This window comes from Ursus maritimus, unplaced genomic scaffold (genome assembly GCF_017311325.1).
Source record: "Ursus maritimus isolate PB19 unplaced genomic scaffold, ASM1731132v1 scaffold_87, whole genome shotgun sequence".
Lineage (NCBI taxonomy): Eukaryota > Metazoa > Chordata > Mammalia > Carnivora > Ursidae > Ursus > Ursus maritimus.
In genome coordinates this window covers 23,528-40,501 of record NW_024427074.1, presented here as the reverse complement: position 1 = coordinate 40,501, position 16,974 = coordinate 23,528, and the positions used below count along the sequence as shown (strand labels likewise).

The following is a 16,974-nucleotide window of genomic DNA, read 5'->3' as shown; positions in this document are numbered from 1 at the left end:
AGAATATTTCAGATTCTTATCCGGTTGGTTGTATCAGTTCCTTATTGCTAATACAACAAATGCCACAAATGTAGTGGCTGAAAACATAATGTTAAGCAAAAAAATCAAGATAGTTTATATTATATATGTCCCTATTTAAGACAATCGTACTCTCTAAATTTATGGGACTCTATGTGTATATTGTGCATGGTTATATAAGGTGTATGTGGAGTACAAGTGTGTGAAAGTGTGTCTCTGTATAAATATATAATTACATGGGTATGGAGAATAACATAGAAGGATATACATTGGGTTATTAGTCTTATTTAATAGAGTGTGAGGTGGTTGTGGTGAGGAGACGTGGAGAAGAAGCAAAGGGAGGAAGAAAGAGTAAGTAAAGAACAAGTAAAGAAAAGTAAAGAAAAAAGCAAAGGATGCCTTCCATAGAGACAGCAGCATGTCTGTTGTGCCCATATATGTAAAACTATATATGTGTGTGTGTGTATAAATTATTTACATCCATTAATATAAATTATATATAATATGCATATTCAGATAGACATATCTGAGGAGATGATTACCTAAAATTTAATGATAGCTATCTTAGGATAGTGGGATTTGGGGTGATTTATATCTGTTTATACTGTACTATTTAAAAATGTTTGTAATAAACATGCATCATGTAAATAGAAGAGTATTAAGATGTTTTCATTATAAAAATAATTGCTATATTACAAATGCATATTGAATAGAAAAAAACTGATTTTACTTTGAGATAATGCTGAATGTAAAGGGTAGGGTAAAAAGCTGACACAGTTTCCAGCTCTTATGGTTCCTGCCCAAAGGGAAATCAGATGGTCTATTTGAGTTTTCATGTCTCTTGAAGAATAATTTCCATGTTTCTTTTTTTTTTTAATTTTTTTTAAAGATTTTATTTATTTGACAGAGAGAGACAGCCAGTGAGAGAGGGAACACAAGCAGGGGGAGTGGGAGACGAAGAAGCAGGCTCCCAGCGGAGGAGACTGACGTGGGCCTCGATCCCAGGACTCTGGGATCACACCCTGAGCTGAAGGCAGACGCTTAATGACTGAGCCACCCAGGAGCCCCAATTTCCACGTTTCTGTTATACAACATAACTTTCATTTGCACATGTTGTGTTTTAAAAATATGTTTTGATTTTAATTTTTGTCATATTTTATGTTTAGACTTTTGCCTGTAATTGCAGTAAATTAGAGAACATGAGTTGGACTTTAAGAGCTTCATAGACACTTCCCAGAGACACTCCTGACCTTTATTTTACTGGGACCCTGTAGACCATGAGCTGTAGTTAGCTGAATGGAAATAGTTCATTTTCCTGCTCTTTGCCCCTCACCTCTCCCTACTTTGCGCTATTCTCCAGCCAATTTCTATAGCAACTAATATCTTTCTTGGTTGTAGTCCGTCTTGCAATTTAAGTTTTTTCTCATCATAAACTGTAAACTCCATGGGGGGACTAATACATGATTTATTCACCTTATTTGATTCATTTCCTAGCTCTGTACCCAACACATTGAAGTTATTCATTAAATTTATTTTTAAAGATTTATTTATTTATTTTAGAGAGAGTGCATGAGTGGGGGAAGGGGCAGATGGAGAGAAACAGACAATCCACTGAGTGCAGAGTCTCACACAGGTCTTGATCCCATGACCTGAGCCAAAATCAAGAGTCAGATGCTTAACTGGCTGAGCCACCCAGGGGTCCCTCGTTAAATGTTTTTTTTTTTTTAAAGATTTTATTTATTTTTTCGACAGAGATAGAGACAGCCAGCGAGAGAGGGAACACAAGCAGGGGGAGTGGGAGAGGAAGAAGCAGGCTCATAGCGGAGGAGCCGGATGTGGGGCTCGATCCCAGAACGCTGGGATCACGCCCTGAGCCGAAGGCAGACGCTTAACCGCTGTGCCACCCAGGCGCCCCCCTCGTTAAATGTTTTTAATGAATGAGTAAACAATAAAGAATATAAATATAATAGTTCTGAAAAGAGTCTGGCTATAACTTTAATGCAGTTTATTTCCTCCCACAAATTCTCAGATGACAAAGTGATTCCCACTTGCTCTTTCCAGAACTAAGAAGTCTGAATGAAATGATGTCTGTGGGCTCTTAGATCCTGGCTCCTTCATATGCTATGGAAGGCGGCCTGCTTTATAGATTCCTCAAGGAACCCAGGAATTGTGAAGGAACTGTTCCTCAGGATCCAGTTCTCGGAAAATTTGCCAGGAGAGATGACATCATCATCAGCAATAAAATTTTGTATCCAGGATAACAAAGTACACAGAGGAAATAAATCTTTTCTTTTGTATCCAAGACACCCTCCATCCTCTCTTCCCAAGTGCCACCATTGTTAGGCTTCATATCTATCCTTTGAAAGCATAGTCTATCCTTTTTAAACAAAAGTGCACAAATTTATAATTTCATACATAAATGACAGCTATACATCATTTATGCACTTAACAATATAACTTGTAAGTGATTCCATATCTGTACATTGAAACTTCTCATATAAAAAAGTATCATTTGCTATTGCATGGGCACATCATAAGTTACCTAAACAGATCTCAATAAATGGGCATTTAAGGGGTTTCTAGTAATTTGCTATTACAACACTGCAACAATGAATAGTCTTCGTCACGCATATTTTCACGTATGTATGATTGTATGTGTAGACCAGGTATTTAGGAGTGAGTGTAATTTCTGGGTTAATGGATAACGTGCATTTTAAAGTTTGTTAAATTGTTTGTGATTTGTTCTAAGTAGACGTTGTACCAGTTTACATTTCTATCAGTAATATATATATTTCTCCCTCCTTGGATGAAAGACTCTTTGATGGCTGCATATCTGAATGGCAAAAATGCTTTCTTATAGTTTATTAGGTATTTCTTTCTTTATGAGTAGAAAGAGCAGCTCTTTAAAAAATAAAAAAAGATTTTTCTGTTCATTATAAAGTTATGACCAGAGCCGGTGACAAAATTTCCATTCTCCAGCTTCTTCATCTATAAAATGAGGGAATTGGATAATGTTTCTGAGTCCTTTCTTGCTCTGATGATTCTAGGAAAAGTATAAACACCCACAATGAATAAGTTCAATGATAAGTTTGAACAATTCTCAGAGTGGTATTGGTTATTAATTTTTTTTCACCTGAAGAAGTATGAAGGTAGGCCAGTTACCCAAAGATTTTTCTCTTTTTTTTTACCAAGGTCAAAATTTTTATATTCCTAGAAATTTCTGCAGGGCATGTTTCATATCTTTGTTCCTCAGACTGTAGATCACTGGGTTAATGAGTGGGCTTCCTACAGAATAGAAGAGGGTCACAAGCTTCTGCATCCCAGATTCATGTTCAGATGTTGGGCTCAGATACATGACCATCACTGAGCCATAGAACAATGAAACCACAGCCAGATGGGACCCACAGGTGGAGACAGCTTTTCTTCGTCCAGCTGCTGAAGGCAACCTCAACACAGCTCTCAGGACCAGAGCACAGGACACCATGATGCAGAGGAAAGGAATAAATAAGAGTAAGGAACTTAAAATCATCCAAAAAAAGACTCCATTACTGGGGCTCTGGCACAGGTGAGTGCTAATAGGGGACCTGGATCACACAGGAAGTGGTCAATAATCCTGGATCCACAGAAGGACATTTGAGAAATAACAATGATAGGGACTGGGAACCAGAGGAATCCAAGTATCCAGCAACTGACCACAAGATTGGTGCAGAGATGTCTTGTCATAATGGTTGGATAATGTAGAGGCCGGCAGATGGCAAGGTACCGATCAAATGCCATAATAGCCAAGGAAAAGCACTCTGTAGAGCCCAAGGAGAAGAAAAAGTAGAACTGGAGAAAGCACCCAGAGAAGGAGATGACCTTGGTGTCAGAGAGGAAGTTGGCCAACATGACATACCAGATCTCTAGGAAGGAGAAGTTGGTGAGCAAAATGTACATGGGAGTGTGGAGTCTCTGATCCCAGTACACAGCACAGATGATAGACCCATTGCCCATGCGGGTCAGGAGGTAGAGAACAGAGAAGAGCAGAAAGAGGAGGATCTGCCCTTCCCTGGGGCAAGGGAAGCCCAGGAGGATGAAGCCAGTGATGGTGCTGGAGGTGTTGGAGATTTTCATGTATCTGGGAGTGATGAAAGAACCCATAATTACTGAATATTCCTGGAACAGCAGCAGGACTCAGGACTCAGGACTCCATTTTCTTTGTCCAAAGAAGAAACTGAGATTAGTTTATTTATTCATTATGAATTCAATATTTAATGAATGTTTACTGTTTGCTAGGTATTTTTTTATAGATACTAGAGATATAGCAGTGAACAAAATAGATTAAAAATCCTTATTGCATTTAGCTTTTCCCAGGTAGGAGAATGCAGTGTAGACTGACATTACTATGTGTAATTCTTTTTCTCTCCTCTTAAACTAAATATACTGGGTTAACTCTCTTCTTGACAAATGCCTTTTTAAGAGTAGGCTGAGGTTCTTGTTATGTCCAGCAGCAGTGTCATGGAGGTGACTGGGGGTACAGATGATCTTCATGTTTAGAAGGGTTTCTGTAATTTTTTTTTTTAATGAATGGATAAATGTATTGCCTTTAGGAACTCCATGAACAGTCACCTAATGCACCTGCTTGTAGGCAGGTGCCTTGTTCGTCATGTGATTCTGGAGCAAGAAAAATGTGGGACTTTTGATGTCACTTAAAAATTATTTGACATTTAGCTATATTTTAAACTAACCTGGTGATTCACTCTAATGCCATTTTGTCCCAATTCATTGGGCAAATCCATCAAGTTTGCTGGAGAAAACTACCTGAAAAAATATCACCTAAGGCCATTTGGGTAGATATCCTAAAAGATAAAATTAGCATCAATAATCTGAACATATTGGAAAAGGTCTGTTCTCTGGGGTAAGGATGCAGTGGTGTGCTGGAACCCCTTCTCTGGTCAAGTTTGTTTAGGACATTGACTTGATTGCCAGGTTAAGGGGTACTCATGCATCCCCTAAGATTCTAACCATCTCTGTCTCAATGTGTATTACCACAAGGCTTTCCTGGCCTCTGCTAGGATTGGAAGGGATGGGGAGATGATGACTGCATTATGAGCTCCATCTTCTGTATGCGTTCGCCTAGCTTTGAAATCGTCGGTGTCAGAGCTCAGGTTAAGTTCCAAATGATTATATACTTATTTCTCATAAAGGGGAGCTGAAAGCAGGTTTTATTTAAAATCTCTTATTTGTAAAACAACTCTTTTCATGTAGGATAAAAATATTCAGGACTTCTTGCCTTTGTTGGAGAAAAATTTTTATCCTAATTTGCCTGTCTTTTTGTAGAATGTGTTATAACTAATATTGGAGTGACTTGGTACATTGCTTACTCACAAGCAGCAGAGGGTGGGATTTGATATAACCCATGAACTCAGGCTATCCAGTCTCAGAAGTTAAAACAGAAATTTTATGAAACTTGTGAGTTTATAATATTAATTTACAGACATGATACCTGGATTTAATCAATTCAAGGAATCTGTTGCTTAGTAGTGACTGTGTGTTTTTGGTTTGGATTGTGTTGCTGGGTTTCCTCAAATCTCAATTTATACTCAGTCATCTATTTGACCATCTCATTACTGGAAATGTGGATAGTTGAGTAAATCTTTGAGGGTTTTCTTTTTTTTCTGTATATTTTAATTTCATATCTCCCTTTCTCATCCTTTATAACTCAGTTGCAATTTCCATTTGTTCTTTTTCTAAAATTTGTCTTGATGCATCTGCTTTTCTCTTTCCCCTGCACCTCCTTGTTCAAACTACCATTATTATTTCTCTGGATTACTACAAAGCCTCCTGAATGATCTCTTTTCTTCCTGCCTTTGTGTCTTTACAAGCAATTCTCTACAGCAGCTATACTGACCTTTTAATAATGTAAATAAGATTGTGTCATTTCTTTGTGTAAAAACATTCAGTAACTTCCCCAACCTAGAATAGAATCCAAGTTCCTATTTATGGAGCATGAGCCCCTCAATGATCCGGCTTTCACCTACTTCACCATTTTTTCCCCTTCTTCCTCCTTTTCCCCTTGTCTGCCTTTCCCTCTTTCTACTTATTCAGTTACATGGGCCTTCTTTCCGTACTAGAATAAGCGAAGCCCATCTCTGACCAGGTGCTTTTACTCTAGGTTTTTGTTTTTGTTTTTTCTTGGTCTGGGAATCTCCTCTGGAACCCATTCTTCAGGTTTCACTACAAATATTCTCTTCTTCAGAACACTCGATGTTAGTTCCTCTGCCATTCTTTCGTTCCTAAATTTTTATTTGTTTTCTTTTTAGCACTTTTCAAGATCTGAAATTATTTTATTTCTTTACTTATTTGTTGTATTTGCCAGTTGAATGAAGTCAGAGTACTTGTCTGTTGAATTCATTGTTTGATTATAGTTGTGGCACATAGTAGGTATTTAATAAATTGTATAACTGCTCTTTTTTTCAAAAAAAATTTTCTGATTATGAAATACATGTATCATATGAAACTTTGGAAAAATACATGACTTGTAATGAAGAGAATAATAAAAGCTTTTAAAAATATCTATAAAAGTCATTTTAGGAGAAATATGTTCTAAGCCTTAAAATGATATTATTTATATGAAAGTGATTTTTACACCATGGGAACCAAAAATTAATGTGAGTGAAATTTGCAGGAATGTATTCTTCAGTAACTTCTGTGTATTACCTTGAATTACTAGATTTCAGGGAATCTAACACCATGGGAACCAAAAATTAATGTGAGTGAAATTTGCAGGAATGTATTCTTCAGTAACTTCTGTGTATTACCTTGAATTACTAGATTTCAGGGAATCTATTTGAAAGGGGGTTATGAGAGATTGAATGTTCTTGGTAAGAGAAGCTCTTCTCTTTTTAAGTGATCTCTTCAATTGCTAAAGAATGGCTGGCAGAGTGGAAAAGTAGAAAGACAAAGGCCTCAATTCTGTTGATTAAAAAAAAAAACTAACTTGTTTATGGATCTAGCATAGTAATTTAACATCTCTTAGTTTCTTAAGTGTAGAGTGGGAACTGAACCACAGAATTCTTAATCCTATTCATGTCTGAGATGTTTGTTGTTGTTCTAGGAATGCCCAGACTGCACAGGATAGTTGGACTTGCAAATCTAGAAGTGATATATAATCCTGGAATGAAAACCCTTGCTGGATGTTGTATTAATTATATATGAAGATACAAGACACAGGACAGCTTGCAGAATAGTTTTCCAGGTAATAGCCTGACAAAACTGTCTTGGAAAATAGGAAATGTGTAAAATATTTTATGCTAATACTAATGAAATTCAATGTGGTTAAAGATAGAGGTATTTCTGCTAAGCTGTTTTGTTACTCACCGTTTTTCAGTTCGGTGTCCTAAGCGTAGAAAGCAGATGCTGTGTTAACTGTCAGTCTAAGTTGGCTGGGTCCCCCTGAATTGGCCTCAGAGATGGTGTGGCCAACGTTGTGGAAACATGAACATGGGAGCCTCAACTGTGTCTATGCACTCAGGCTGCTCCGACAGAGAATTAACAAAACAAAACAAAGAAGCTTCACTTTTTAACTTGTGAAATTAGTATCCATAATCTTGACGCATCCAGCTGGTCCCAGAAACACGATGGTGTGTGAGTCTTGGTATCCTCACTAGTTAAGTTCTTCAGGCAGCCAGCCAGCCAATTTCCCTGTGAGCATAACCCTCTGCCTTACACCTGGTGGGAGGGACAGGGGTGGGGGGAGGTAGGCAGGCGGGGCTGCTCCATGGAGGACCACATCTGGGGTCAAATCCTACCTTCCCCATTTCCAGCTGTGAATGCATATTCATCTTTCTATGATTTGGTTTCTTTTCCGTAAGGTAGAGAGAGTGCGAGTATTGACTCCAGAGGGTGCTTTGAGGATTAAATAGTATTTGTAAAATGCCTGGCAACCAGTTAGTGATATATAGCCCTCTATCCCATTGTAGAAACTTTCTTGGAAGCCCCTGAAAGTAAGTGTACTTATCCATTGCTGATAAGCTGTAGGCAATGTGGCATAATAGAAGTAGCCCGGGATTTGAATATGGGAGCCCAGGATTCGAATTCCAGCACTTACACTGCATTGTTGTGGGAAATTCTACAGGCCAGTTACTTCTTATCTCTTAGCTTCCTCAAATGTCAGATGGCGGTGATAATGCCTTCCCCGAAGGGTTGGTATAAAGACAGCTAAATGATATAATGAATTGACAAGGTGGAAGCACTTTGTTGATATCTGGCATATAATAAATGTTAGATGTGTTTTGTAAGACTGTAGCAGAATTAGCGGGAAACTTTTTTCAGAGATGTAGATACTCCAGCTCTATTTTAATATTTTTTCCCTCTCTAAGCACTACAGTCCCTTCCTTCCTGAAGCAGGAAAGGGAATCCCAACGGAAACTTCTCAGCCAGTTTCTTATAGGCTTTTCTGAGAGTAGAAGTAGTTGCCTTTGTGGTAACCAGCTGGAGAGAAGGTGTAAAATAGGTTGGAATGGAGATGAGTGGATGTATGTGCTGTAGGATCCAGGAATTATAAGCAGAGTTTGTCTTTTGCTCCTTGAGGATTCATTTACTCTTTCTAGAAGGGGAACAGTGCCAGGAGACAGGTCTGTGCTACTTATTCCCTTGCTTACTCCCTACCTTCTCTGGAGACCCTTGTACCTTCATTTCTGTCTTTGTTTTCCCCAGTGGTGGAGGAAGTAATATTTTTACTGGGTCTAAATACCTTAGAGATAGCCAGAGATGCAATCAATAGCAATTGCTCCCTCACCAACCTGTTCAGCATATCTGTCATATGCTCAAGGGAAATTCTGCCAAACAGGACCCTAGATAAGGTACCAGTGTTACAGAAGTTTATTTTTTGGCCTTCTGACACATTGATGTCAATCGTGGGTTTTGGGGACAGATTCCCCTTCTCCCTACCAGAAACAGATCGGTTGGGGGACCTTAGCCAAGGGACTGTGGAATCACTGTCTTCCCAAGACCACCATGACCTCCTCTTCTTTCAGATCAAGGTTCTGAGTTAAAACAGGTTCACTGAAGAATCCTGCCTCTCTGGAACACTTACCAGCCTGAGGATGCTCTTGGCCAAGGGGGCCACATAGCAGGGTCATTCTGCAGCAGTGTGCAGAGAAGCTGCCCTTGGGGCGTAGACTTCAATTTTTCTTCATCCTCAACAAAGGAGCAGATCTTTTAGCACAGCTCACACTCCTTGAAGGAGATTTCCTCCTAAACATCTCACATCCTGTTGAAGCACCTTTGACATTTCCCCTACCCACAGTGTAAAACTCGAAGTCTATAGCCTGGTCAGTAAAGCCCCTGCAGCACAGCTCCGCCCTATCTTCAAGTCTTGCTTCTCAGAGTTCCCTGCTCCAGCCATATTACCTATGCACACACACAATTCCAGCCACGTATTTGCTGAGTGAGTCATTTTACCCTCTGAAAGGCTTGAAAGAACACCCTGACTCCGAAAGCAGGAGAACCCACCTGGAGTGAGCTGAATTCAATATCCAAATAGCAGGTTTACAAGTTAATTGTATGCAAGAGTATCCATGTGTTTCTGTGCTTATTTTTCTTCCGTTTTATTTGCTATTCCTACCCCTCCTGGTACCTGTATTTAGATCTCAGAACACATCTATGCTACGAGCAAGTACATCATGGATTGGATAGGATACTGTGTGCTGACGTAGGCACCTAATCACCATTTATAATGTGTAGATGGGAAAAACTTGTTGCAAATTTCAATCAGTCTTGGCTTGTATTTGTATTTTCAGCAATGATTACTTTAAAAGCATACACTTTATATGGGAAACTTGTCACATAAGAGGATGGAAAACAAAAACATCGGTGACAACTAAATCTTCAGGAGAGTTGATGGTGTTTATTTCACAATATTCTCCTTTTCCTGCACGTTTCCGGTCAGCTATTTTTAAGGATGAAGTTCAAGATATTTGCACATCATCGTATGCTGTTAGTAACAGTAGGTGCAACGATCAGCTGTAACAAAATTCTCTGTTTCTCTTTTTGTTAATTATGACCACAAATATATTTCATGTGGTCTATCACGACGTAAAATGTGGAAACTTCTTCTGTAGTGTATTGATCCTTTGTGTTATTTCTTTAGAATTATTTTTCATATTTTCTCAAATATACACACACAAATGTACATACACACTTACATATGTATGTATCTGTATCTGTATTTAAATAAAACTGGGTTCTGAGTTGTGATTTTTATTATCTTTTGCAGACCAACTTACTCTAGGTGTTCATTTACACTTGTTAGATAAATCCATTTAAATAGTAACAATAAAAAATGCCAACTTTTGGGGGACATATTACCTTGGAATGTGAGGCATAGGAACCTGCAGTCTATGATTGATATGTCTTCAGTTTGCCGTATTGCTAGAATGACTTCATCACGATTTACATCTTATCAGCTGATATCAGAGTACAGTACCCATGAGACTGACTGAAATGAAGCTGGTGGGCCAAGAGGGCTTTCTCTTGCTAGCCACTCCGAAGTGTTCATTATTTAACTTCCTGCCCTGCCCCCATTCTCTCAAGGGACTTAGCGCTCTCTCTTAGCTTAATTCTGAGAAATTTCAGAAAACACGTTTTGAAGTGATAAGCTTTATTACAAGAAAGTAAGGGACAACTTGGTTAGTGAGATTTTATGTAGATGAATATCCGTAAGTTATGCCAGTTCTTTTGAACTGGGAAACTCTGAGCCAGATTTATCATTCTTATTATAATTAAAGATAATTTATTATAACAAATAAAATTATTAATGTATAATTACTTGATAGAGAAACATTTTAAAATAAAGCCTAAGATTAGAAAAAAATAGGAAAAAGAGACCTCCATATTATTACCTCAACATTGCCATTTAAACTATTTTGGTGTTCTGGCTGAAAGAATAAGTTCTGAATGTAATATGTTAAATATTAGTATAATAATTGTACTTTGTTCTTCAAAGATTGATTTTTATATTTCAATATGCAAAAGACATTTTAAAAATTATGCTCAGTCAGCCAGGCATTTTTTATTGTTCTCCGATTCTCTTTAACATCTATTTATCTTAATTGTTGAATTGTGAATTATATTGCATCTTGGAGCCATAGTTACCTTGATTAAGGATGTTCATCACTCATTAGTATATCAATAGGTGTTGCCAATCATAAATCATGATTAGTAATCATGAGTAGTAAGTGCCGTATGGACACCTATTCTAGAAACGCTTCTTTTCTGTGTATTGCAATATACTTGTAGATAGATTGTGATCTCTGAATGGTTGAATGCATTTTTCAGAACTTGTCATGCTTTCTCACCCCTTAATACTCTTGGCTTTTACCGTACTCTTTTTTCACTTGCTCCCATATCAACTTATGATTTCTTTGTTGCTAGCACATCTTGTCCATTTACCACTTGTTTGTGAGCCCCACAAGAGAAGGAGATATGTCTTCCTCACGTCTGTGTGTTAGTCATCTTCTAGCTCAGTCCCTAGCGTATTAACTATATTTAGTTGTTTTAATGAGTAAGGGCTCATGGAGAAAAATGGTACAACGAGAATAAAAATATAGCCACTTTCACTTTTTCATAGTTTATGTACTCTCATAGGTCCTCAGAGGAGGAAGACATTTCTACTTTGTTCTAACAGAACCAAAGAATTTTAGTGAGATGACATCAAGAGGTTGTCAGTTTTCTTCTTTTTCATTTTCCATCAACAATCAGTCCTCTTCCTAATTTCCCAAAGAATCAAGGAATTATGAAAAAATGTTTCTCTGGTCTAATTTCATAGTGGAATAGTTTTAAAATTTATTTTTTAAATGTTAAACCATTGATTGTTTAAATGTCTGTTTAAATCCAGTACATGCTTATAGAGAGAAATTTCAAAAAAACAAAAGCATATGCAGTGAATGTCTTCTTTCCTGGCCCCAAATACCCAGTTCTCTTTCTCAAAAGCAATCACTGTTCTGCTTTCTTCTTTCTTCTTCAAGAAGCATATAATGTATTTATGAGCACAAATATCTATTTACCCATAATCTTTCTCCCCATGAAAGATAGCCCAAGATAGAGAGTTTTTTCCATCTTGCTTTTCCTTTAATGATGTACTTTGAGGATAGTTTTAGATCAATAGACATGTACAGATCTTCATTTTTACAGTTATATAGTATATTTCATTCTATGGATATATAGTAATTCAATCCTTAATTGATAGGAAATTAGATTGTTCTACTCTTTTGCTATTAGAAACAGTAGTCAATATTCTTGAACATAGGCCATTTTTCTTACATGTGAGTATACTACTCAGATCACGATCTAAGAGTGGAAATGCTGAGTCAAAAGTCCCTTAAATTTTGATAGTTTTTGTCAAAATGTCCTCCATAGCTGTTGTAACAACTTATGCTGTACTAGCAAGGGAAGAGATTGCTGTTTTCGCCCACATGATGTTTTATCTTCATCAATTTTTGTATTCCTCCAGTTCTGAATAAAATAGAATGTCTTTTTAGATATTTGAAAACATCTGCTATTTATTTTCCATACATTTGGCAGTTTTTCTTTTGTACTGATGCTATTTTTCTTACTGATCTGAAGATATATATTTATATCTTCAGATCTATATATATATATATGTATATGTATATATATGTGTATATATATTGGGCTATTAATCTTTTGTGTATAATTGATGCTACCAACATTAAGTTTCTGGAGGGCAGAAATTTAAGCTCAATCAGAAGAATTAGGTCATTTGTTGTTGTTGAAAGGATAATAGAAAACTTTAGGTTTTGCCATAGAGTTATAATCTTGTGTAATTTGTGAGGCTAAATACAAATGAAAAAATATAAAATCTATAAAATCTAGGAAATAAACTGTATGGTGTATAAAGTTCATAAATAATATAGACAATTTTCTGAGTGATGTGAGTCTTCTTTTTAACTAAGAAATTAAAAACAGATTCTGTCCGCAAATCTTTTAAACCAAGACTCTTACTTTTAGGTTCCCAATAATTTCTTTATAGCATGTTTCATATCTTTGTTCCTCAGACTATATATTACAGGGTTGATGAGTGGAGTTACTATGGACTAAAACAAAGTCACCATCTTCTGCATCCCAGCTTCATGCTTGGATGTTGGGCTCACATACATGACCATCACTAAGCCATAGAACAGTGAAACTACAACCGGATGGGACCCACAGGTGGAGAAAGCTTTTCTTCATCCAGCTGCTGAAGGAACCCGCAACACAGCTCTCAGGACCAGAGCATAGGACACCATGATAAAGAGAAAGGGCATACCTAAGAGCAGAGAACTTAGGGTAGAGCTAGTTAACTCTATTACAGGGGCTCTAGGACAGGTGAGGGCCAACGGGGGACCTGGATCACACAGGAAGTGGTCAATGATCCTGGATCCACAGAAGGACATTTGGGAGATGATGATGATGGGAATCAAGAACCAGAAGAAACCAAGTATCCAGCAACTGACCACAAGATTGGTGCAGAGACGTCCTGTCATGATGGTTGGATAACGTAGAGGCTGGCAGATGGCAAGGTACCGATCAAATGCCATAACAGCCAAGGAAAAGCACTCTGTAGAGCCCAAGGAGAAGAAAAAGTAGAACTGGAGAAAGCACCCAGAGAAGGAGATGACCTTGGTGTCAGAGAGGAAGTTGGCCAACACGTTGGGGACAGTGGAGGTGACATACCAGATCTCTAGGAAGGAGAAGTTGGTGAGCAAGATGTACATGGGCGTGTGGAGTCTCTGATCCCAGTACACAGCACAGATGATAGACCCATTGCCCATGAGGGTCAGGAGGTAGAGAACCGAGAAGAGCAGAAAGAGGAAGATCTGCCCTTCCTTGGGGCAAGGGAAGCCCAGGAGGTTGAAGCCAGTGATGATGCTGGAGGTGTTGGAGATTTTCGTGGGTCTGGGAGCTGTGAAAAGACCATCACGTTATTGAATGTCTGTGTAGATAGGGACCCAGATGTATATCAAAACCACCCAGTGGAATGCAATAAACACTTATATCTCAGTAATTACTATTTTTGTCTAATCCTGAAATACTGTTCTAGTTGAGTTGTTGGACTGAAAAACACAAGAAGTTGGTGAATATCAGTGGGTAGACAGAGATGTTTCTTTATTGTGAAATATATGGAAACATACTTACTACATAAGCTTATAACTTGATCATTAACATAAATGTCCGAGGTAACCACTGAGGTCAAGAAAGAGACTATCACTTGCACTCTAGAACCTTCCCTCATGCTCCATCCCAATCAGTATCCTCTGCCTCTCTATCCTTCCAATTGTAACACTGTCCTTTCCTTATGGTAATCACTTCCTTGTTTTTGTTTATTTTAGTAACTAAGTATGCATCCCTGAACAAAAGTATTTGGTTTTGCTTGTTTTTGTAGTTTACATAAGTGAAATTATACTTTTGGCTGACCTCTTTGTTCAACAGTAAGGTTTGTGAAATTCATGTTGTTGCATTATCTGTAGTTTCCCCATTTTTACTTCTCTATATTATTACATTCTATGAATAAACCACCAGTTAGAGGAATTATTTCCACTTTGAAGCTACCAGGAATAACTCTATGAAGACATAGTTCATTTTTCCTGGTTCACACTTGCACTCGTTTCTATAGGCTGGACACAGAAGTGTGTATTTTCAACTTTATTAAACTAAACAATGTTCCGTTCTTATTGCACTATTTTTCACTTCTATTGACCATATACAAGAGCTCTGATGGTCTACATTCTTTTCTAATGTTAAGGTCAATGTTTACCAGGGCCAGGGGAATGCTGTATAGACTGTTTTAATGGCTTCTCCCTTTTTTGTTTCCTTCTGGTGATATTGGACTGGGTGGTTCTCTTCTTGTCAGAACTTTTTTCCTAAAGTAGCTGGTTATATCAAAATTGCTCTGCTCTCAAGAGAGTAGTCCAGAAGTGAGGAAAAAAAAAAAAAAAAGAAAACGGTCCCCAAAGTTGATTTATGAGAACATTGTAATGCATGATGTAATTTACAGCCACTTCTGGGGAGTTTGTTGTTCATCTTACATGAACATTGAGTCTTGTGATCAGCCTTATAATTTAAATAAGGCATTTCTTTACTGTACCTACATTTCCAATGTGCCTCTCCCAGAGAGAATTCTTTGAAAGGCTCACTCAGAAGCATCTTTCTGAAGAGGAAGTTTCGTATCGAAATTTTTCGTAGGCTTGAAGTCAGTTTGTGTAAGTTAGTGTACCGGAAATGCTTGGGAATTAGCATAATGCTTTGCACTTAGGTAGCTTTTAATAAATACCTATAAAATGAATGAATAATGCACTTATTTCAGTTCCCAGAAAGAGATCACACCAACAGGGCTATGGGCAAAGCTGACTCAGATTGTGTGGCCTTGGAGCAGCGACCCTTGGGCCTATTGGAATCACTTTCTCTTTTGAGGGAGTTAACAATCTCAATTATTCTGTTTGGTAAGGCAGTCTACCAGCTTCATGAGTAAAACACTCAAATTGTAGGAAATAGCTGCAGCTCACCTCTGTTACTATAATTCCCCAGCCACCTAGGGTGGGTACATTTCAGGGATAGATGAGCATTAATGTGGTTTTGTGGAAACAAGTCTTTGATGGTTTGGGCTGGGGATATGACTCTACAAAATTTTCTGTTTTGTAGAGATGTTCTATTTCTGTTTCTATTCTAATTCCATAAACTGTGGAACCTGATACTACTGCTCTAATGTTAAGGTACATGTAGCAGGAAACTTGAAAAGAAGAGAAAACTTTTTTTTTTGCTCCCTTATAGTCGCTGTTTGGGAGTGCCTCAAGGCAGAATGACCTTGGATGGTTACACGTTTGCATAACGGCTTCATGTTTTTCTGAGTTTAAAAAAAAAAAAACACCACACCACACCACAAAGCACAACCTTTGTTATATAATCCCACCCTTACTCCTGGGTCTTGGTTATGGAAGCCTCTGTAAATAGGGCATACATAAGGAACGTGAAAAATATCCATGTGCATTATCTGGAATGTAGTATCAGTTAATCAAACTATTTCTGAGAGTTGGCATAGTTATGCAAGGAGTCTGACAGTGGTCTTTTGGAGTATTCAAAAACAGTAAGATTTCCCTGAATAAAATGACAGAAGTGTCAGGGGAAAAGTCCTTGATGATAGTGCATTCTTGTGTTGATTTGAGAGGAAGATTTATGATCGGGGACCAGCAAACTGAGTAATAGTTTGGAACTTCTAAACTGTGTACAAAACTTCCCTCTCTGAGATAGATCTTTTCTGGATTTTGTATGATTTTCACGACATGGGGAACTCATGTGGCCAATATAATTTCCCAAGATCCTGCTAGTTTATGTCTTATACTACAGTGGGTCTTTGAGAGCCTCAGCTGTGGGAGGAAGAGGCTCTGGTTCTTGGACCATAGACTTACACTTTCTAGATGCCCTTGCCTCTCTGATTTTAAGAACGTGTGACTTGGGACTGTGGCTAAGTTTCAGATACCAAGTATTCATCGTTTGAAGGCAAACTTAAAGCAGACATAAAATATCTAATACACCTTTGCGTTACTTTACCCTATTCTCATTCAGGATGAGCATTTTCAGTATGTGGTCTTTCCTGAAGCAACCACATTTCCAAATGCCCTGTTCTTTGAATGGGGCAGTTAACAAACGTCGAAGCCATGACAATACATAACTGGTAATGAATGGAAAGAGGGACTCAGAATAAATTTGTTTTAATATGTGAAAGCCACATATGGACTCTAAGTTCCATAAAGTTAGAAAAGGTCCTTTTTAGGCCTAACAGTTTTACTACTGACTCTGAAATGTCATTCAGTTTTCAATAGGTCAAAATAATGTATTACTAATTGTGGTCGGGGCATTTTTCTTTTCTTTTCCTTTCCTTTCCTTTCCTTTCCTTTCCTTTCCTTTCCTTTCCTTTCC

The 16,974-nt window shown here is 37.8% G+C and overlaps 1 protein-coding gene and 1 pseudogene across 1 annotated transcript; both read right to left on the bottom strand.

Moving 5' to 3' along the window:
- Window positions 1-3,220: 3,220 nt before the first annotated feature.
- Window positions 3,221-4,194, bottom strand: LOC103680207 (olfactory receptor 11G2-like). The gene is given in 2 exon segments (XM_008709739.2): window positions 3,221-3,544; window positions 3,547-4,194. Coding segments are annotated over 2 exon segments (936 nt in total). The 5' UTR covers window positions 4,159-4,194.
- Window positions 4,195-13,025: 8,831 nt separating this feature from the next.
- Window positions 13,026-16,545, bottom strand: LOC103680206 (annotated as a pseudogene).
- Window positions 16,546-16,974: the final 429 nt, after the last annotated feature.